At 44.4% G+C, this 23181-nt stretch overlaps 3 protein-coding genes across 4 annotated transcripts; 1 reads left to right on the plus strand and 2 right to left on the minus strand.

Moving 5' to 3' along the window:
- LOC110433939 (metal tolerance protein 7-like) lies at window positions 1111–8470 on the plus strand. 2 transcript variants are annotated; one of them, XM_021457130.1, is made up of 6 exons: window positions 1111–1698; window positions 6677–6795; window positions 6914–7159; window positions 7396–7476; window positions 7562–7792; window positions 7901–8470. In XM_021457130.1, exons 1-6 carry the CDS (start codon window positions 1545–1547, stop codon window positions 8243–8245), a joined length of 1176 nt encoding a protein of 391 aa, XP_021312805.1. In that variant the 5' UTR covers window positions 1111–1544; the 3' UTR covers window positions 8246–8470. The 2 variants fall into 2 exon arrangements, with proteins under 2 accessions (XP_021312805.1, XP_021312804.1); XM_021457129.1 differs by lacking the exon at window positions 1111–1698 and adding an exon at window positions 4999–5641.
- Window positions 8589–10552, minus strand: LOC110433940. The gene is made up of 3 exons (XM_021457132.1): window positions 10343–10552; window positions 8997–9259; window positions 8589–8875 (listed from the first exon to the last, which is right to left on the minus strand). Exons 2-3 carry the CDS (start codon window positions 9142–9144, stop codon window positions 8721–8723), a joined length of 303 nt encoding a protein of 100 aa, XP_021312807.1. The 5' UTR covers window positions 9145–9259; window positions 10343–10552; the 3' UTR covers window positions 8589–8720.
- On the minus strand, window positions 20251–21821 carry LOC8073359 (LOB domain-containing protein 42). The gene is made up of 2 exons (XM_002457391.2): window positions 21375–21821; window positions 20251–21230 (listed from the first exon to the last, which is right to left on the minus strand). Exons 1-2 carry the CDS (start codon window positions 21562–21564, stop codon window positions 20527–20529), a joined length of 894 nt encoding a protein of 297 aa, XP_002457436.1. The 5' UTR covers window positions 21565–21821; the 3' UTR covers window positions 20251–20526.

The following is a 23181-nucleotide window of genomic DNA, read 5'->3' on the forward strand; positions in this document are numbered from 1 at the left end:
CGTCATTCGCGGTGGATCCGATGACTAGTTGCAGGCAGTGATGAATCGTGGATGGTCTTGACGGACCTGTGGATGGGCTCGGCAAGCCTGTATATGGTTTTTTTTTTGTTTTTCTGTTTGATTAACTATGGCGGGCAGTAAAACGCCTCCGAAAACACCTTATTTATAATGACCTTTCATTCGAGACTTTTTCCTTGACCGTCTCAATTAATCCAAAATACCCGTCTCGGAAAAGATTATACCTAGTAGTATGTGGACACGTATGAGCCCCTGAGTGAGAGGCCGGCCGGCAGCGCGTAGCCAACATCTATGCATGCATGCATAGTACGTCCACGACCCGCGTATAGAAGTACAAGGTCGTGTAGCTTCGATCCGTTCCGTAGACCGTACGGTGGATGGCAGACCGTACTATAGTGCGGTAGTGCACTAGTGCCCCCGGGTGTCCCCATGCCGGAACACACGATCGTTCGCGGGTTAGTCAGTCAGTCTGTCCAATCAAGGTTTAATTTCTAAAAGTTTTTTTAACATTCTTCGTTACATCAAATCTTTAGATATATGTATAAAACATTAAATGTTGATAAAAATAAAAATTAATTATACAGTTTATTTATAATTTGTAAAATAATAATTTTGAAACTTAATTAATTTATAATTAAATAATAATTAGATACCGCCGAGGTGGAAATGGGTGCCAGACAACGCAGCAGTCAGCAGCACTAGGACGGACTGACGTACGTGGCTATTTGCTCCCTCCGCATCAGCTCCCATTATATTTTGGCGCGTCCACTCCAACGTGCGTGTACCGCGCCGCTCTACCGCAGTGTCGTGTCTCAGTGTCCGCAGATTGACATGCAACAAATTAAATCGAGGGCTGCTAGCTTTAGGCCGGAGTCTGTGACCTGACCGGCTGATCGAGGCGGTACGGTGGTGGTGACCGGCCGGAGCCCCTGTCGCGACTCAACAAAAGGCGACTGGACGTGCGCTAGCGTACAACAAAGCGACGCACCAAATCCATCAAGCCGTCACGACCCCCCCAACCGCGCCACTTCACCCTGCCTGCCTGCCTGCCTCTGATCCGCTCCAAAGCTAGCACAAGGGTCGCGTGGTGGAAAAGCAGCAGCAGCAGCAACGGACGGGACGACGTATATGTAGGCGCGCGGCGCGCACCTCGCCGTCCCTGACGCCGCGTCGTTGCGCATGGCATGCTCGCTGATCTAGTCGTCTGATATCTGTGTGTTTGTGGGAGTGTGCGTAGCCACTGGCCACCACCACCACATAACTGCTCATCTATATATGTATATATATATATATATATTTATAAACCACCACCACCACCATCACACCACCACACAGTTCACCGACCCTCTTCTCCTGCCGTCTGTCGTCCTGTTCCTGTGGCTGCGCGCGCGGACGCTCTGCTTTAGTCCGTTTCCTTGCGCCTCCTTGATCGATCGGATCCTGTGTCCGTGTTGGCCGGCCGGTTAGCTAGGCTCGCGGCGGGGCGACGGACGGACGACGGCCGGCTGACGACGCGACGGGGCGGCATGGGCGACGACCACAAGGAGAAGGAGGGGCTGAAGGCGGGGGAAGGAATGGCGGGGCCGGCGGCGTCGTGGCGGCTCAACATCAGCGACTTCCACATGCCGGAGCGGCCCAAGGAGCCGCCCTTCGTCACCAGAGTCTTCCTCCGCAGCCACGGTACGTACGGCACCCCCCCTGAACTCGCTCCGGCCGATCCTCTGATCTGCCTGCATACACAACAACTATTCCATGGTTGCAGTATACATTCATTTCGATCGGCAGGCAGATCGATCAAATGGTCCGTAGTATCTCGTGTTCGCGTACGTTCCGTGTCTCATCCTCTCGTGGTAACTCTCGTAACTGATTGATCAACTGGCAGAAGAAGAAACTGACTGAAACTGCTAAGTCCAGAGGCACAATTCTTGCTTCAGTTAGTGTGATCTCGATTAGTTAACTCCAAGATAATACCACCGAAAAGATCATGACAAACAAGCTACATATGGCGATAACAACAAAACTAAAACGGTGCTTAGTGCAGTCCCATGTGGACCGTGTATAATTGTATATACCTTTTTTTTGTGTGATCTTTTCAATGCATGGCCCTGCTTCCACACTTCAAAAGTTCAAAGTATCAAAGTGGCGATAGTTACATACTTGTAGTGGGTTCAAATTGATGTCACGAAAAAGCTGTGGCCTGCATTTTAGTCTGTTCGAGGTCCTTATGTTGCACGTACGCTCCGGTAGCTCGGAGCCCCGGATGTGTTTTTCTTTTGAATCCGGATCCACAGGTAAAAACAAGTGTATTGAGAAGGATAATTTCTTCTGTCAAAACTAGGAGTGCCCCGAGTATCGATCCTGAACGTACACGAGATAAGACGTAGCGGTTTGCTACATATATATTTATACGTACATATATACTTGAGAAAGTAGTCGTAGTCAGAGTTGGACAGTAGTAAAAACAAACCCCGGCCGGTCCAGTAACTGCACTAATAATCTGATAGTTATGTGAAAGTGAAACTAGTGAACGTCTCCTGAGTTCGACTCATTACTGATGAATTGATGAAGAGGGGAAATGGAAATATATATGGAACAAAAATGTGGTGGGGTCGACCTCCAGCTGCATGCAAGCTATCCTAGTACACTTTTCTTGTTGTTCCTGATCGGAAGGCGTTCCAATTGAAGCTCGTTGTTTGTCATGGACACGGTCGAGAGGGGCATCTATGTGACAACGTTCCTTTTGAGCTTGACAATCACAAGACGCTTAGGACGACGTAATCTCTTAGAGAAGTCCAATCACGCTTGTTTTTGGCAAATACTCCTGATATAAAAACGAAATCTCTGTCGGCGAACCGCATGGGTACTACAACGAAGCGAGAATTGTTTTGGCCTTCGTTTCAGTAAAAAAATATATGATGATTTTTTGGCCTGCTCTATCTGTGTTGCACGTAAGTACGTACGCAGCATGCGCATTGAGTGCTTCATTGCATGCACGCAACTCGGCAGCTTCGCCGGATTTGGAGTCGCACGCGTCATATATTTCGTGCGAGTAAAGGATGCTAGATGCCAGGAGTCAAAGAATGTTCCGTGTAAAATACTGAAAGGTTTCGTGCAGATGTTATGGCTGCGTTTGGATACCCATGGATCGTAGAAAAGCTAGCTTGAAAAAGTTGGATTGTTAAAAGCTAGCTGGATCATAAACTCGGATCCATGCTTTGTAAAAGCTGAGCAAGACTGAGCCGTGGAAGACTGGCTTGTAGAGCAAAATTACTATAACGCGCCCTCGATCTTTATCATTGATGTCCAAGAAACTAGAGGCAGATTGGTCAAATTAGATCCAAAAGCTTATTGGATATATTATGGAATCTAGAGGCTTCGGACTGTACAAGTCGGCTACAAGTTATTAGAACTGAAGCCATAATTTGCTGTAATCCAATTTAGCCATGGAAACATACATATTACTGGGTACAAAGTCCTAATCCAACGCGATGTGTCGTATCACTTTGTGCAATTTTTGCAGTATAGTATAGTTAAATGTGACTTTAGCAAAATCTTTACTTGCGCTCGTATTCCCTCTAATTAATCCCACGCAGTACTACTGATCTCACTTTACAAGGCGCTCATGTAAACTCAAATTCAAATTTTATTAACCCATAATTTAGTTAATATTTTTTTTACCATTGAACTATAAACGTAGTGATAAGTACTTCTGAGTAATTATAAGTTTCTAATTATAAACAAACAAGTAAATAAATGGTTATATAAAGTATAACTTGTTAACCATGCCATGCTAAGGCCTTGTTTAGATGCGGAATTTTTTTTTGGATTTCGCTACTGTAGCACTTTCGTTTGTTTCTGACAAATATTATTCGATTATGGACTAACTAGGATCAACAAATTCGTTTCGTGTTTTACAGCTAAACTGTATAATTAGTTTTTGTTTTCGTCTATATTTAATGCTTCATGCATGTGCCAAAAGATTCGATATGACAGATAATTTTGAGAACTTTTTGGGTTTTTTGGATGAACTAAACGAGGCCTAAATTGCACTGGTCAAGATGTAGCCGAAAGACAAGAATGCACGACAAACTAAGCCAAGTTGAATGACGAGCTCCATGGTAGAAGCTTGAAGCCCCAGCTTCCAAATCCGCTGGTGATGGCTTCGCCGCTGAGGGTCAAAAAGTGTCTCCAGAAGTGCCTAGGCTGAACAAAACGCTAAAGAACCTACTGAAACTGATGCCTCATCTCACGGAATGGTAAAAAAGGTTTGGCAAATATATGCATGGTTCGTGTTGCTGGATATACGTCCCCGCGTCTCCTTTGCATGCGTGGCCTGTAGCGTCTTCTTTGCATGCGTGGCCTGTAGAAATTTATCCGGTGGCCGTAGAATTTATTCGTGACCCGTAGAATGTCCGGGGCGTACCCGTACGACTGCGTTATCTTGTAGTATTGGAGGCGGCAAACCTTTAGTGATCCTTTTTAAGTACTGCCAAGACGCAACAATCTGCTTTCGGAAAGGTGGAAAGCTATATGAAACCACTGGTACTATTACGTCGGTCGATGTCGGTTTCAGTAGCGAAACCTCAAACAAAGTCTCGACGGATTCCGTCCGTGGCTGTGTAGCAGTCCCTGTACAACTTGACAACCTCTCGTCGAATCGATGATGCCCTGGTAGTACAGGTGAGAAATAATCCTTGCCTTGGGACACTGCAACCAAACCACCATCTTCTTTCGGAGAATGCTCGCTCTAGGCAAAAAGCATAGAGATAAGCATTCACCGTCGCGCGCCTGACGACTGTTGCTCTGGACTCCCCGTGCCGTACGTCGCCTTCGGCAGCAGCGGCCACTTGCCACTTGGGCAGCAGGGCAGGTGTGGGCTTACAGCGCGGCGGTGCCGTCTTCAACTCTGTCTCGTTCTCCCCCCGTGGTCCTGCTCATGGCGGTGGCCGGAGGCCGGAGGGTCGCGTTCCCTTTATTTCCGTCCTTCCTGGGGAAGAAAAAGGATTCCCGTCCGGGTCGCATTCCCTTTCCGACGGTGGCTGGCCGACGCAGCCCCAGGTCCAGATTCCCGAACCAAACCCCCCCGAACTGGGTGTGGGGGAAGCAGCCAGACACCTCGGCCCGGGTTGCCGCTAAGACGTTTCGTGATTGGTCACAACACGCGGGCGTTTCCCGTTTCGCCCTGCGCGTGGCGCACGCACGATTGAGCCACGACGCACGCGGCCCGAGGTTTAGGGAGGCCGGCCAGCAAGCCGATCCGAAACGTTGCGTTGCGTCCCGCACCTTTCCCGTTCTGGGGCACGCGTGCCAACGCCGGTGCGGTGAGGGGCTTGGACTTGGAGTCGAGTCGTCGTCGGCGGCGCGGAGAGCTGATCGAATTCCACGCACTAGCTTGCGGAGTTGCAGGTGGCCACTAACTAGCCAGCCTGCCGCGGGCGGCGGGCGCGGAGACAGACCATGGGGAGCCCGAACCAACGACACGGCGGTGGCGGTGGCAGCGACGAGGAGGGCGACGCCGGATCGTGGCGTCTGCGCATGGACAGCGGAGGCTTCAGCGTCCCGGACCGGTTCCACCGCCAGCCGCCGCCCTTCTACGCCAGGATCTTCGTCGGCGGCTCGCACGGTGCGCAGCACGCCCCCCCCCCTGACCTTTCATTTTGTTTGTCTCTTCCCCCAATTCTCCCGTCTGCTTTCGGTTTCGCCGCCCAGTTTCTGTCTTTTTTCATATATAATATACAATCTCGTTACTAGTGTAGTAGCACAACGACAAAAACAAAATCCTCCCCACAAGAAAATTCGCAGCTGTGGAACTGAGCTCACAACTCGTCGCTATTGATGATTTGGGGGCTCTATAAATTATGGCATTCATTGTGAAGTTAGAGCTGTTCTTTTACGTGCCTGTAACGCTCGACGCCATTGTCGAGTGTGAGCACCTACACCGAATTTTAAATGACAAAGTTCAGGTTTAGCCACCACAAAAAAAAAAAAAAACAGTAGCTGGCAATATATGCTACAGACTGCTTACAGCTTTTCTTGTATCTTTGTAGTGGAAGCAAACAATCTAACTGCACAAAGGTGATTAGAACAAGTATTAGTCTTATAGTATATACTGGTCGTGACAGGGCAGATGCTCCGAATTCGACTGCAGGAAACAATGCGCTTATTGTGTTACAGCGGGAAAATATGACAACGACAAGTCTTTGTTTTCAATTCCCACCACACATAACATTATGTCTAGCTTGTCCAACAAAAATAATAATATTATGTCTATCCAAACGGCACTTTGTCATGCACAGTACTATTTCCCATGGTTGCCTTAATCTAATCTTTGATTTGGTGGACAAGACTGTTCTTGTCTCCATGATCATACCGATGTCCTGAATCCTGCCTGTAAGTGTAGACGATGATGTGCATTTGACTTTTTTTTTTACGAAATGCATTTGACTTTGATCTTAACTGACTGGTGTGGTAAGACTGGATCATCATTCATCTGGTGCGTAAAAATCAGTTAATAAAATACTATATATACCATATAGGAAGCTTAACCTTTGGTTGGACAAGATGTTTTCCAAGTTACCTTTGGTTAATCGATCATTGTTTTCCCTTTTGTTCTGTTTTTCCTGCACCACCTCTCTTACAGTTCAGTTCCTCAACTCAGGAAAGCAGAGGAAGATCGCAAAGTACTACAAGAAACAAGAAAATCTACTCAAGGATTTCAGCGAAATGGAGACCATGAACGAACTTGGTGGCTTAGATCCGAATGCTGCTCCTTCCGAGGTGCAAAGCCAACTACAGATTTTTACCGTTATGTACAGTTTATGCGATTATGGAATATGCACACCTACACCATCGATGTTGATATGCTGTGAACTATACCTGCTTCTTATGTTCTCAGGAAGAGCAGAAGCAGTTGGCAAAGAGCGAGAGGTTTGCTATTAACCTGTCCAACGTAATCAATCTGATCCTCTTTGTCACAAAAGTCGTCGCTTCAATCCAAAGTTTATCCATGGCGGTTATAGCGTCGACGCTGGATTCTCTATTGGACCTCCTGTCAGGGTTCATACTTTGGTATACGGCGTACAAAATGAAAAAGCCCAACAAGTACAACTATCCAATTGGAAAGAGGCGCATGCAACCAGTGGTAAGGACAATTTTCGTCAAACTGAAGTATTTTGGTTGTTTTTTTTATCATCATCATATAAACTAAAGATGGTACCTACTCAGAAAGCCTTTTCCATTCGTCAGAATCAGTTTACCTCAGAAAGCATAGCTAGAATGAGTTACACAGTGGCATATTTCTGAGTTCCACAATACCAAGATCATTCGTAGTGTCCACTTTTGTTGCCGGCAAACTGAATAATTTGGCATTTGTTTCAGGGAATAATAGTTTTCGCATCAGTAATGGGCACACTTGGCTTCCAAGTGCTGATCGAATCAGGGCGCCAGCTCATAACTCAGGTACACGATCTGTGGTTCACATTTGTCATAACATCAAATCTTTTTTTTATTTCTGACTTGGTTGCCGATGCGATGACCCAATCAGGAGCACGCGAATTTCGAGCTCAAGCAAGAGCTCTGGATGGTCGGCAGCATGTCCTCTGTTGCGGTCGTGAAGTTCTTCCTCATGCTCTACTGCCGAACCTTCAAGAACGAGATCGTGAGGGCCTACGCCCAGGACCATTTCTTCGACGTGATCACAAACTCGGTCGGCCTGGTCGCGGCGCTGCTCGCCGTCCGGTACAAATGGTGGATGGACCCAGTTGGCGCCATACTGGTAAGCAGAGCTGCAATGCAATCATATGAACTTTTGTGAGCTACTGTAGAACAGTGCCGTCAGTATATGTATAACTCTACTAACTATAATGAACCCTGAAAAATGCAGATCGCCTTGTACACGATCACGACGTGGGCGCGGACGGTGCTGGAGAACGTGGGCACGCTGATCGGCAAGTCGGCGCCGGCGGAGTACCTGACGAAGCTGACGTACCTGATCTGGAACCACCACGAGGAGATCCAGCACATCGACACGGTGCGAGCCTACACCTTCGGCACGCACTACTTCGTGGAGGTGGACATCGTGCTCCCGGGCGACATGCCGCTCAGCCAGGCGCACGACATCGGCGAGTCGCTGCAGGAGAAGCTGGAGCAGCTGCCCGAGGTCGAGCGCGCCTTCGTCCATGTCGACTTCGAGTTCACGCACCGGCCCGAGCACAAGGCCGAGGTCTGAGTGCGTCGTCACTTCAGACTCCAGAGCTCAGACCAGCTGTAATGCTGCTGCAGATTTGAGTTCATATGTTTTTAGTTCGTAAGACGAATGCAAACATCATTTCATGAGCCCACAACTCTTTTTATATGGGCATCTAGATGTTTTTTTTTGTCGTGTGATAGATCGTTACTTTGTATGTAGACTGTTATTTTTCTTATATATAAAGAAAAGAAAAATCCAACTACAGTTTCTGAATTCCAGCAATACAGCATCTCAATCTCAGAGCAGCTACACCAGCTCACACTTACCGACCTACGGATGCAAATCTACCATACATACATGGTAGCCATAAATGCTAATCAAATGATGACATAACATAACACTTCGTGGCGGTTGTATATATCATGCAAAAGTATCTTACAGGAGCTGCCAGGATTATTATAAGGACAAGAAATTTGGATAGGTCTTGGTAGATTAACACCAATTTTCGACTATGCTATTCGGCCTTTAGTTCAGGTTTGTCAAAGGCAGCTATGTTTTGAGGTTCACACTCTGGGCTAAAGAGCCGCACAAGCAAGGCTGATGTCGCGCTCATAGAGACTGCTCCGCATGACGCCCACCTGAGACTCCTTGGAACAGTTATTCTTGGACCTACAGAATAGACACAGTCTCAGCAAAGTGGTATGAGTTCTGACCCCAAGGAGAAACAAAACTACTGCTGGAGTTAAACAAAAAGCGGTTAGGAGATAGCAGGATGGGTAGGAACATTGACCATAGTGCAGGCGGCAAAGCACCCAGAAAGCCAGACCACCACCAACAGAGAAGATGCCAGCAGTGTGCCGCATCAACCGGGAGCAGGGCTTTGACTCTGGTCGCATAACTTCCCCTTCCGACCATCCTAGTGCCCGCCGCAGTGCCATCTTGATCCTTGGTTTCTTTGCTGATGGATATATTCCACTGATGTGCTGAAGTTGGTAAGAGGTCCAGCTGTTCAGAGATAACTGTAACTTGCTTTGAGTGCCTCCTTCCTGGTTTCTGAAATGAGAAAAATTAGGCACACCATTCCTTTCATTTCCAAATTAAGGATATGCTTAAAGTAAAGCTAACCCTAAAAAACCATTGATAGGTGTGAATTAGTTTATAGCCTGAGCATTCTGGCAGTATTAACATACATGAACTTATGCATTGATTTACTGTTCAGTGTCCATCTGCTGAACACTGAAATTGAAAAAAAAAGAAGATCCCACAACATATAACCAATTGACAGTTTGATATGCAAATCACCTTTCTGATCCAGAACAAAATTTGCATACAAAGACAGAAAATTCTAGTATTCTATCATCCATGGTCCTAGTGTACATATGTTGACTCAAATGAGAAAATATGAACAAGAACCGCCCATTCTGTTCTAGATTAGGGAAAAGGAACATGCCAGCACCTAACTGCACCAGATATCAGACTGCAACATCAGGATACATCGCAGTGAGATAAACAGGCTACCCAATGAGTACAAATATACTATGAGCAGTATGTTGGGGACTCAGGGGAAAGGGGTAGGCATTAGTGGAATGTCTATTACTCTCTTTGCAAAACTGCAGATAAGAGATGTAAATTTGTTCCTGGTTTGCACTAAAAATGTGCAAGGACGACATCGGATATACAGATGAAACATGAAAGCACATGTTATGATGCTAAACAAGGCATCTTTATGGTAATACACCTATTCATAATTCTATGAGCAGACGTGGGTTAAAAATCAATGTATATCTTTCACACCAGGCAACAACCTTCTCCAATTCAAAATGGCGAGAAACAACCCTCTGCTTCCTGCAAATTTACAGCACAAGGAGTCCAGGAACCCAATACCCAAAAAGGCCGGGACAAATACTCATAGGCTCCTCCCCAGAGCAGCACACCAGGTGCTCGACGATATGCCCCAGAAACCAATCAGCACAATAATACCAATAGCTTGCTCCACGAATTTCACCCAAGCCATACCAGGATAAAACCGACACTAATAAACAAACACGGCGCGAAGACTGTAGAAAGCTGCTACTAGGGGAGAGCAGGAGAAGAGCATGGCTTCAGGTGCAGGACTGCAGGGGCTAGGTTACGTACCGCGGGTGGCGTTGTTTCCTTGCGCGCTGTGTAGTCCTGCCTGAACTGGAAATCGATAGACTGAGTCTCTGACCGGCGGAGAGGAAGGCTCCTTGCTTCACGCGCGGGCGGCGCCGGCGACTACGCGGATGCCGGTGTTGGAGGAGGAGCGCACTGCGGACCGGAGAGGGGAATGACCACGAGTGGGTCGGAGGTCTTCTTGTCAGGGAACAAGCGCTGCGTGGGACTTGCTAGGAGGAGGAGGGCCTAGTGAGGCTACTGGGCTGATTTCTGAGAGGCGCTGTAGGCAAGTTACAGGCCCGAAACTGCAGGGCGGCCCGTCAGTTAACAAGGCGGGCCACTATGTAAACGTTGCAAGAAATAAGAAAAAACAAAACAAAACACCTACCGAAGTTAACAAAAATCAAGGAATTCTAAAAAAAGGATAAATGCATAATTTATGTAATGCATATTTCATTGATCCTCTTAATCGTCATATAGGTCTTCTACAAAATTAGAGACCAAACCAAGTAAATAAAGTATGTTAAAAATATGACCATCATTGCCAGTAATTGCACTTCAGAGCCTCTGCACTTGGATAGTTGGATAGAAGTTGTGGCACACGGCAATGTCACAATCCAGCAACAGAACGGGCGCATGTATAGCAGATCCGCCGGATGGTTCGTTCCCCTCTCTCCACATGCACACGTACCTCTATTCTTTAACGCTTTCAAAACAATCTGTTGTGCTGATGTACCCCACAAACAATTAAAGAACGAAGTCATGAATGAATAATATGGGGTATTATAAATTTCGAGCAACCTGACGTATCTGCAGTGCTACGTGGCTCGTGCCATGTGGTTGCAGGTCACCAGGCACTACTAAAGGTCGTTCGTAGTGTTTTAGTCTCTCACAGTAAATTAATCAACGAACAATATTTTCAGCCATGACTTCAGATCAACGGATAGGCTCGCGACTACTAGGGCATTTCGTTTTGGGCTAAAATTTTAATGAGGATACACAAAAACGCACACACAAGCCCAACCGTTCATGCCTCCTGATCAGTTGCCTCTCACCTTGAGCATCTATGATTTATCACCATCTGATAGGACACCAAGAGTTAGATCCAGCCTTCAAGTGGTTATGGAAATCCTTTTGTCAACCCAAACACAAGGTTTTTTTCTGGCTACTCATGAAGGACAGATTAAGCACAAGAAATATTTTGAGAAGAAAGCAAATGCAAATACCAAGTTACAATTGTGCAGTATGCCTGCAAGACACTGAAGAGACAGTCCATCATCTGTTTTGGGAATGCCCCTTTGCACAGCAATGCTGGGGGATGCTAAATATGCAAGTACTTCAGTTTGATTCAACCTTTGACAACATCAGGGCTATCAAGGATCAGGCAAACAATCAGTTCTTCATGGTAATGATAATTCTGATGACTTAGACAATTTGGAAAGTCAGAAATGAGGCAATTTTCCAAAACAATCAAATCAGTATCAGTGAATCAAAAGCCCTATTCCTCAAGGAAGCAAAGATGGTTTCATACAGAGTCAAGACAAGGCTCAAACAGCAGTTTGATCAATGGATACACTCCTTAAATTAGCTTTGTTGTCTCGCCTTATTTTCTTTGTCTCCTTTTTTGTTTCCTGAATCGTCTTGATTCTGCCCTCTCTGCCCTTTTGTAATCTAAAAACCGTTGTTGTTTTAATAAGTTTACTGCAGGGGCTACGGCCCTTCCAGTTTCGTCAAAAAAAAAAGTTGCCTCTCACCTTGCCGAGTGACCACATTTATCAAATTTTTTTTTACTTCAGCTTTCCTGGCGACCCAATTAAGATGGCTGCTAGCTAAATGACACTGATTTGGTGCCGGCCGCACCGGCCATTCCCAGTCCCATGCATGACTGTCAGCATGTGTTCATGTGCAGCAACTTGCAATGCGGCTCCAAATAGCGCCACCAATAGTTTAACTGCATGACGGTCCTACGTCGTACACCTAGGTACGAACGACAAGATTGGACAAATCGATCTGCTGGATAGTCAGCATGTGCGTCAAGGTTTCACCAAAAAAAGTCTAACCAGCTCAGCGAAGTTTAATCTGCGAAAAATATAGGAGTACTTACGTACGAAACTGTTCTTCAAGGAAATTTCTACCATTCACACTTGACATATATATAAAAAGTGTAATGTATGACGATCAAAGTTCAAAATGATTGACTTCATATATAATAGTTCATCTGTCCTAAAATATAAATTATCAAATGTATTAAATTCATCTTAAATTATAAGATATTCTGCACTGTTTGACTGTTTTAATACGTGCCTATCTTTTAAACCCATCTATGTATGTCTTTTAAACACCATCTTGCGCAAAATGACTTCTATAAATAGGTAGTCCGAACAATGACGTGCATGCATGCTTTTTGAACTATACGTTCCTAGAAAAAATCAAGCAAAAGTTGACGACCAAACTAAATAATCAGTGAAGAATCTTTAGCTAGTTTTTATTTGGTTCTAAAATTACTTGGATGTTTTGTATTTTAAGACAGCGGGAGTAGTTCATACAACCAAATTAAAAAAAAAACATCGTTACTTATTCGAGACTAGAAGGAGCATTGGACTAAAGCTGGTGGGACAATAGTAATGTACTCGCTCCCCTTAATTCCTAAATAAATCAATTTCTATAGTTATCTTAAGTTATTTTTTTTAATTTAACCAAATTTATAGAAAATACCCACAAAATTTATGACATCAAATTAGTATAATTATATACGTGCACCATAATTATATTTCTATAATAAGTTTATCTATTATCTGTATTTTTCATTATAAATTTGATCAAACATATATATTATTTATATAAGACAACTCTAAAAATTAATTTTATCTCCGGAAGAGTAGTATTATTTATAGTCACATTTATAGTAACATAGAGTAGTTTCACCAAAGGGAGGTGGTCCTGGAGAGTCTGGAGACCTTTGACTGTGGTACTTACTATATGGTTCGTGTATCTTTATTAAGATGCAGTCAGGCATGCAATGGCCTATAACCAGATACATTACTACAGTACTTACTATGTGTAGGAAACTACCGTGATTTTTAAGTTGGGCGTGATCAGGATCAGCCGGCCGGCCGGTCTTTCCTTACGCCCTCTGTTCTGAACTTGAAATCAAAGCAGTAGAAACAGGAGAGAGAGACCACCACGTCACCTTCCTACTCGCGTTTTCATACAACTAGTGGCTTGAGGCGGCATTACTCCTTGATTCCCGCTGCTCACGCACATTATTTTGTTTCGATGCGGAGAAACTGATGAATGGCCATCACTGGCCTCCAGGTGCAGCTGCCTGTTTAGCTAATCCCTCTTCTTCTTCTTCTTCTTCCTCCTCCTGCTCCTCCTCCTTTTCTATCTCTCTACCTCTCTCCCTCGCAGAGCTGTCGTGAGAAGAGCTAGCGCAAACGTCGATGCAAGCGACGAAAAAGCGACCGCCGAGAAGATACCCTGCGGCACCCATAGTCATGTGCCTCGTCCTGGCGTGGGCGTGCCTCCATGGCGACACTAAATTATTAGCGGCGGCCGCGGTTCCATTGCCGCGGCGGCGTCCAACAACAAGCAGCGTGGCTGCAGGGACGACGACGATACCCGTCGTGGGGTCCCGGCCAAAACCTCAAGGCGTCGCCGCCGGACGACGCTCGTCATCGCCTTCCAGTTCCACCGCCGGGATCGGAGTCGGAGACGACAAGCGCCAGATTCCAAGCTGCCCCGATGCTCTCCACAACAGGTAGGATCCGTGCGTGGAAACCACAGCTTAAGTAGTGTGTGTGTGTGTGTGTGCGCGCGCGTCGCTATGTGTTTGTTGGTTAATTAGTTCAAAAGTATTGTCATCTTACAAGCTACTGCAACACTGAAGATCGATCGATCGATCGGTGAGCAAAACCACACGTACGGTGGCTTTTGTGCGTCTCGATCGCATTATATGAAAAAGTGTCTGCCGTCCATGACGAAGTTGCACTAATACTCTGCTTGTTTGCTTCTATTTGTACATGTTCTGAGAGATGATTTCGTTCACTTGATCATCACTTCTAGTTCTAGTGTCCAAATATTTACATGAGTGAGCTCGGTTTATGCATTTCCACTGGTGTTTATTAGTTCAGTTGACTGCATGCATGTCCCCAGACAAAGCTTTTGCGCATGATGCCATAATATCTGTCGTTTTGTGTTTGTCTAGCTCTGACGGTATCATCAATGGTTAAAAAGCGTACGGATCACACAAAACTTTGTTAATGTATAGTTTTTTATCACACAAAACTCTTGTCATCAGTAGTTCCTTTTTTTTATATTATGCTTAGAAATTTGTATCATATCGCTAGGTCAAATATCAGTGGAGCCAAAGAAAAAAAATCTCAAAGCCTTGTCCTGTGAGGCTGTGAGACGAAACGAAGCACGCCTTGTGAAAAAAAAAAATTAAGGAGGGAGTAGTAATTTATTCACGAGGAGAGGATTCTGGAGATATTTCTTGATGAGAGGATCTGGTCACTGACTCCAAAACTTCCTTGGAGTGCTATTAGCTCATTAGCTGCCACACAGATAATGACGCTCTCGGAACTGAAGCAGATTGCTGCAAATTGTGTTGTGGACTTGGTGGCCATGCATCGATTTGGCAGGGCCTTCAGTTTTTGTGGAGTTTTTGGGTTCATACAAACTAAGAGATCATCTGCATCTTTGGAAGATCCCTTTGTGCAATTCGGTTTTGTTTACTCTCCTTTTCTGATTCTGATCGAAAGCAGGCGCGCGGGATCCACCATGTTATGGTTGGTTTCTAGCGCTAGCAGCTTGTGTGCATGTTATTCCTACTGTGCTCACATGTAGAAGAACACCGCATATTTTGGATGACGCTCTTAAATTGAGCGTCACTCAACTGAGGCCACTGTCTTGTTATACGGGAGCAATCATGGACAGAACGATGTGAACTTTCAGTGCGACCTGTAGATGGGCGTACGTGGATGGTCGGGCCTTGATCGAAATTCTACTACTACACTCGTGCTGGTAGCAGAGATTACCCTTTATTTTCCGCGGTAGCAGCAGTGTCTTCGTCATGCAGCGACAGACTATCGCATCTTGCATTGGACCACCATGTTTCTTATAGATATAGCTTGCGTGCTGATTGATTGATTAGTAGTGCGTGCTGTCTCTGAGCTGATGAGGACTCTCTGAAAATAGAAACAGACACGGTGCCGTTTGCGCCTTTGCGGCTAGTGTCGCACATGTTTTCCTAGTACTAGTAATAAGTATGATATAAATAAATACGTTGCTAAAAACATTCAGGCTCCACCTGCAAGTGCGTCTTTTCTATCCTATATATCATATTTTATATCTATCAATAAATAAATAAATAAACTGCTGAAAACACTCACGCTCCACCGGTGTGCCTACGTGTTCAGTGTTCAGAGTTCAATCTTCCGTTTCGAAAGCTCATGGACACATCCTGCCGCTTGGACTCTGATAATGTCACAACTTTGGTCTTTTGGATTAAGATTAAGAGGCGTCCTGCCAAACTGTGGTGCAGTGCAGGAAGCGGCCAAGCCGGGATCCATCTCTCAACGACGACTCAACGTGAAACGGGCTGCAAGATGGTCATTCGACTTGTTGACAACCTCGGGCCACACAACCTGACGTTTTGTGCGCAACGACGTAGTATAAGCGGCCCAGCTCCACTCCTTGATGGGCTGCACTCAGGGCTTCTCGCAGCATATGCATGCATCCAAGTCCTGGTTCTGATGAATTTGGGCCGGACTTCCACAAAGTGACCTGGCCCATTACCTCCTAGGCCTTTTTGATTCCTTTGAGGCATTTCTTCCTTGACTTTTTTCCCTCAAAAAATAAAAAAAAAATCCTTGACTTGATGACAAGCTGACCTTGAGTGTTGGTTCAGGAGATGCCCGGGATGGAACAATACTGTTAAGTAACGACGTTATTCCGGATCTCTGATCCGAATCCCTTCCCTCCCGCAGCAGATGAGACGTGAGGAAGTTGTAGATGATCTCCCATATCCCTTCCCAATAGCACACCAGATTGAACACAAAGGAGAGCAAATATTGTGGAACTCGTATCTCTTATTCATTATAGATAGGTACAAGTTCCTTTATATAGTCTTAACCCTTCAGGGGTATATTTGGTATGAGCCCACAATTATGTTAGGGTTATTGTTTCCTAACAAATACGACCCTTCAATCATGGATTGGCTCAAGCCTTTGTGAGTAGCTGCTGTTAGCTCTTGGCTAACCTGTTGTAACTCTTTTGGCCTTCTTCTAACAAATTCCTGGGAAGCTTTGCACACTGTTTCAGTTAAAAAAAACATGGGCATCAGGAAAACATACAACAAAATGAAGGAAAATCACCATGCACGGGTAGGTTGAGTGTTTCGGTGGCCTCTTTAGAAACAAACTGACCCTGACCCTGTGACCCACATAAATGGGCACCTTAGCTAAATAGAAAATTCTTATACTTTTTTTACAAAAAAAAAGGTTCTAGATGTGACAAAACCAAGGACTAATAATATGCTTTCGAGAGAATCTATTTTTAGAGTAAGGCAGCTCTCGGTCATAGCTAGCCTCGTAGCTAGTCATAGCAAGGTTGAAGTTTCTTGGACTTGATTTTCTATTTAGGGCCCGGTTTAGATATATACACCATGCTAATTTTGTAACCTGCTAAAAAAATAGCCCCAGGGGATCTAAACAAGTGGGATAATCATAGGCGGATCCACCACTAGGGCGAGCCAGGGCGGCCGCCCTAGGTCTTTTTGGGGTGATCTGACACTCTATAGAAATTTTAGACATTAGTGCAAAATAAAAAGAGGCTTCTAGAGTATTCGACGGAGGTTGAAGACAACTTAGACATCTTGGACCATCATGTGTGGTTCAGCCCATACGATCGGCCTTTCTCACGTTTCTCGTTAAACGATCGGCCTTTCTCACGTTTCTCGTTATTCTTGACTTCTGACTTTATGGTCGTCTCTCTCGCTAATTCACAAACTTGCGGAACCTAAGAACCTGCGCCGGGCTGCATGTATCTTTATTTTTTATTTTCCCTTTTCACATAGTTAATTGTTTAAAATTTGATTAAGGATGAATCATCCAATGATTTGGTGAAGTCAGTTTAGAACTATTAGTATTAGTATGTATGACTTCTCTTAATTTAAGGAACAAACTTCTCTAATTTTGATGTGGAAAATATATGCTAAAAACTTTAATATTGATCAAATTATTTGTTGCCAAAGCAATTTATGGAATTTGTTAGCTTATATTGTCATCGGTTTGCCAAAATTTTATAGTATAAGTCCGCCCTAGGTCATTTCTCGAGCTGGATTCGCCATTGGGATAATTGTTAGCCAACATCAAACTGGTTGTTAGCCCATTAGCTAATTGAAAGGGACTAAAAGGAGTTGATTGATTGAGAAAAGACCATAGTTTCCAACGACCTTCCCCTTCCATGCCTCATGCACGTACTATATCAAATGTAGAAGAATTCATCTTTTTTTCTCCAAAGCGTACACTGCCTCAATTTTCAATGGCAGTCGCATCTAAAATGGATTTCTAAAGGTAAATGGCGTGTACATCTATAGATAACTCCAGAAATTTCTTGAATATGGCGTGGGCCATTGACGGCATCCTTTTGAAAAACAAATGGCATCTTGAAAACCGGTTTTTGGTAGATTATCATTAATATAATACTTTTTAGCAGATCGGCATCAAATAGATAAAGTCACTGCACATTTGAGAATGCCATTCTCAAGAACATCACTGTATTGTTTTCTGAAATCTGTACATGTCAAGTAGAGTGCTTGATCGAATATATAGTAATATAATATTAAGAACTAAGACACTTTCTTGCAATAAGAATACAATGTGCCTTGTGTGGATTATATAGGAAACTAATTAAGAATCCTATACTTTCTTCATTTTAAATTATAAGATACTTGAGTGAATTTCCTCAAGAACCGCTAAGGAAACTAATTTCCTTTAAGGAAACTAATTTAAAATACTTTCTTGAGTGAAACTAATTTTAAAATTACTCAAGTATATTACTGTGAGGATTTTAAAATTAGTAAATTCACTCAAGTATATTTCCATTCTCAAGAACATCACTGTATTGGTGGTTTATTTACTTAAGTATATTTCCTTGGAATTATAAGATACTTTCTTCATTAAGTCGTTAAGCAAATTCACTCAAGTATATTTCCTTGGTGGATTATTTACTTGAGTGAATTTGCTTAACGACTTGTGGCCAAGGATTATTTCTTTGGTGGTTTATCCTTTTTCCTTGGTAGTTTTTAGCTCTCAAGGTAATTCCAGTTTCTTGTAATAATGGTGAGTTATTGACGCTGAAAAAAACTAACAGCTGCGATGTTCGGCATGAGTATTTGGCTCCGGGCCTCCGGCATGCCACAATTGCGACGCCGCGACCTGCGGCGCCTTTTGAACACGATCCAAACGCACCCCAAATAAGGCCTTGCTTAGTTCATCAAAAAAAAAAAAATTCAAGATTTTCCGTCACATCGAATCTTACGACACATGCATAGAGCGTTAAATATAGATGAAAACAAAAACTAATTACACAGTTTGTCTGTAAATCACAAGATAAATCTTTTGAGCCTAATTAGTCCATAATTGAACAATATTTACCAAATAAAAATAAAAATATTACAGTATCCCAATCCAAAAAAAATTGGAAACTAAACAAGGCCTCAGGACAAAGGACCCAAATACTTAAACATACTCCCTTCGTCCCTTTTTAATTATCGATTGCGCTTCTCGAAAAACAACTACTGATAATTATATATTAAAAAATATTAATATTTATAATACATAATTAGTATCATTAGAAAGATCTTTCAATCTAGTTTTTTAACAAATTTATTTGGAGATACAAATGTTACACGTATTTTCTACAAATTAAATTAAATTTGTGGCACGCATACCAACAACGATAATTAAAAAGGGACAGAGGGAGTACCACTGAACGAATGCAGTGTTAATTTATGGTTCATCCAGTAATAGCGTATGCATGATGCACGCCATACTGCGCCGTTCGATTCTGACGCTAGGGAATCTATAAATAGATCGACCGTACCATGTTTGTGTCAAATTAAACCACACTACTACCATTGGCTGCAGATACTTTTTTTTTATCGGATTGGCTGCAGATATATACTTATTAACTTAACCAGCTACTTGGCAAATTGGCTAAAAAACTTTGCTCTTCATTTGTCAGCTCATCCTCAGCTGCTTGGAGATGATCAAACCCTAGCTAACTTTGGCATTGTTATCTATATATGCAACTTGCCTCCCGGTCGACATTTGCCCCTTCTCCATATACATTGAACCTCCTTGTGGGGGGCGCCGCGTGCACCAATAAAAGGTTCTCTCCCCATTTAGAACAACTGCAAGTTGTGCACCGTATCTATGGTGATGACCGGATATTGCCAGACTCCAATTTCTACGAACCATATGTTCGCTTTGGAGAAGAATTAACTTGGTACATCAATCTTTTTTGTTTTTCATCGGTGTTTGCATCAGGAGAAAGAAAATAGTACTATAGCCCATGCACTATATAGAGAGTATGCGCGCGCATGCCACATGAGACTCCGTATACTAAAAATTATGCAAGAAATTAATAAATATTTTGTTCATCCGATAATTTCTGAGAGGCAAAAACCCATATAAAACTATTAGATTAGATAGTGTTGCCGGTTAAGACATAGCCCAAGTCAAGGACTTACCTAGGTGGACATGTTTCACTACAAGAAATCCAACCAGCTGAGAGCTTAGTGATCATCACAAAGAAAATCATTACATGAGACAGAGTTAAGAGCATGCAATATACAGAAGTTAGAGCTCTCCATATACAGCGGCATACATACATAAAAAATGTAAAAAAAAAAGGTAAGTACTTCTGTATATTTGACATACGTCACCCAAACCACCTGAGGTTAAATATAATGAGAAGAACATACATCAAAAATGTAAAAAAAAGGGGGCATGCACTGTTGTTACACACGATGTTTCCCAAACTAGAAAACACCGTAGCGAGCCGTACAAACTACAAATTAAGACATACTACAACGAGTTCCAAGCAATCAACTGTCCCTCTAGACCGGATGAGTAGTAATATCCAACAATTTCATTATCTAGCTCTAGAATCTGCCATCACCAAGCCCAGTTTTTCATCGGCTCGCCACCTCTGTGACAAGGCTGGTCGTCGTCAACGTCCGACGGCTCGACCTTGTGCGCCAGTGGCAGACCTAGTGTGAGGTCTAGGCCATCCTCCGCCGCCCGTTCATCGTGGCTCTCTCTCGGTGGCTCCGCCGGTTCGGACTGACTGACATGAGAGACATCCACGGTGTCCACCGAGGCGTTGCTGTCGCTCTCCCGCACGGCGCCGCCGTCGTCGTCATGGCTCGCAGAGTACTCGTGGCTTGGTTGGCGTGGCGCCCAGTTCAGTGGCTGCGCCTGCCGGATGTCGACCAGCATGGACGACGCCGACGGCGGCTGGGAGAAGACGAGCTCGATGCCGGAGTCTCCGGATCTGTGGGCGCCGGATCGTTTGAATTGTCCCCGCGAGCTGTTGGCCATTCGGTGGAGGCCGCCGGGGCCGGCGGCATCCACGGCGCCGGCGCCGGCGCCGCGGCCTGCTGCTTCCCTCCTGGAGACGTGGCGGATGTCGCATGACCGGAGAGGCGGGACAGCCGTGGCGGCGAGTGGCGGCGGCTGCGCGATGGGCATGCCGCGGAGGACCGACTCGACGGCGGCCTGGCAAAGCTGCCAGTTCCCGGACCACAGCAAGCCGACGGAGCCGTACACCGGGTTGAGCATGCGGCCGCAAGCCTCGTACAGGAGAGACCGGAATATTGCTGTACATATGCATAGACGGAGATCATCACATGAGCACGGTGCCGGTGCCACAGCGAGCTAGCGAGGTGCCACGATCCGGCGAAGTCTAGCTACGAATCTTAGATAGGTGCATACTACACTGATTGACTGATACACATGCATACCGGGTCGGACGTGTTCAGGGCCGGCGGTGATGAGGTTGATGAGGCCCGCGCGGCCGTAGAACTTGGCGAGGAAGACGGTGGCGTTGCCCTGCGCGTCGGGGCTGCGGATCCACTGCAAGCACGGCCGGATGGCGCAGTTGTCGCTGCACCCCTTGCGAAGCACGCGGCAGCCGTTGCAGCTCATCCGCATCCTCTGATTCCTGAATCCTTTAATTAACGACACTGTGTGGTGGTGCTCGTCGCGCGCTTCGTCGACCCAAGGGGGTCCTCGGTCGTCGCCGATCGAGTCACCGGCGGCGCTAGGTCAATGGTCGGAACGAGGAAGGAGGCGAGCAGAGACCGGTATGGTAGTGTGGTGCGCGCGCCAGTGTGTGTGAGAGGAGAGACGGAGGTGGAGGTGTATATAAAGCATCACCGGGAGGCGGAGCCGCCGCGTCTCTGGTCTCGGCCGGGGGGGAGACCGGGAGAGGGTCGACCGGTGGAGACACCGGACTGCCAAAGCCTCCGGTTTCCCTGGGAGTGGAAAGCTGGTTTACAGAGTGGGCCCATATGGTCTGACAAATTACCCAATTGCCCCATGTCCAAGATCCAACCAGGATGGAGACCTGGCTTGGTTTGTGTGATTTTAATTCTAATCATCACTGGACCACGAGTTTCGTAGCTTTCAAAGTGGTCCTAGGTCGGAATCAGCTGGAGTTGAATAGGACTAGTGGATCAGAAAACAAAGAATCAAGCCGAAGGTTCCATAAAACAAACCAAGTATACTACCTTGTTAACTATATTTAGTACGGATATATAGTTATCTACAAAACTTACCTTCTAAGTGAAATCATTTCTTCTGTTTGACTTTGTCACAGACCCGTGTCAAACTTCCCTTGCTCCAGCACATACTCCATCCGTCCCACAAAGAATGTCATTCCTATTTTCCTAGAAGTCGATCAATTTTTTTAAATTTAACCAATTATATATAAATAATGTTAATATTTTTAATACATGATTAGTATTATTAGATAAATCTTAAATATATTTTTATAATATATAAATTTATTTAGTGATATGAATGTTACTAATATTTTTTATAAAGCTAGTTAAACTTAAGAAAGTTTGACCAACACACATTCCATAGCGTCTTTCTTCTTGGGACAGAGGGATTACCTTGATATAACAACCGAAAGCAATTTTTTTACTAGTTCATTGGTCACCCGTCACCGTACGTAGATCCTCTTGCACAGTCAAAAACCATCTAAACTCTAGCCCAGTTTGAACCCATATAGCTAATATAGTTAAGAGCAAAATCCACGCCGGTTCCTAAACTTGGCTGTGGTGTTATCTAGGTCTCTAAACTTCTGAAGTGATATATGTGAGTATGTAATCTTGGCACACAATATCATCTAGATCTCTGAACTTTTAAGGTAATCACCATATATCCTTAAACTTGGCCGGCGGTGCCATTCCAGTTACTGAAGTTACTGAACTTTCAAGGTGATCACTGCAGGTCCCTAAACTTGTCAAACGGTATCATCCTTATCCAAATATGGTCTAACCTACTCTATAAGTTGTCATGAATCCAACATGTGTCAATTAATCAAGCATTTTTATCTAATATTTATCATGAAAATATAAGTTATATAAAATAATTTACACCAACAAAAAATAAATTAAAGTGTTAAAATAATCTACACCAACAAATATATTAGGTTTAAACTAAAGTATAAAAATAGTAAAATTAACTAAATATTTATGTATCTTTGATAGTATTATAAAATAATATTAAAATTCCTATAGCGTTAACAGTTTTCTCTATTAA

This window comes from Sorghum bicolor, chromosome 3 (assembly GCF_000003195.3).
Source record: "Sorghum bicolor cultivar BTx623 chromosome 3, Sorghum_bicolor_NCBIv3, whole genome shotgun sequence".
Taxonomy (NCBI): Eukaryota; Viridiplantae; Streptophyta; class Magnoliopsida; order Poales; family Poaceae; genus Sorghum; species Sorghum bicolor.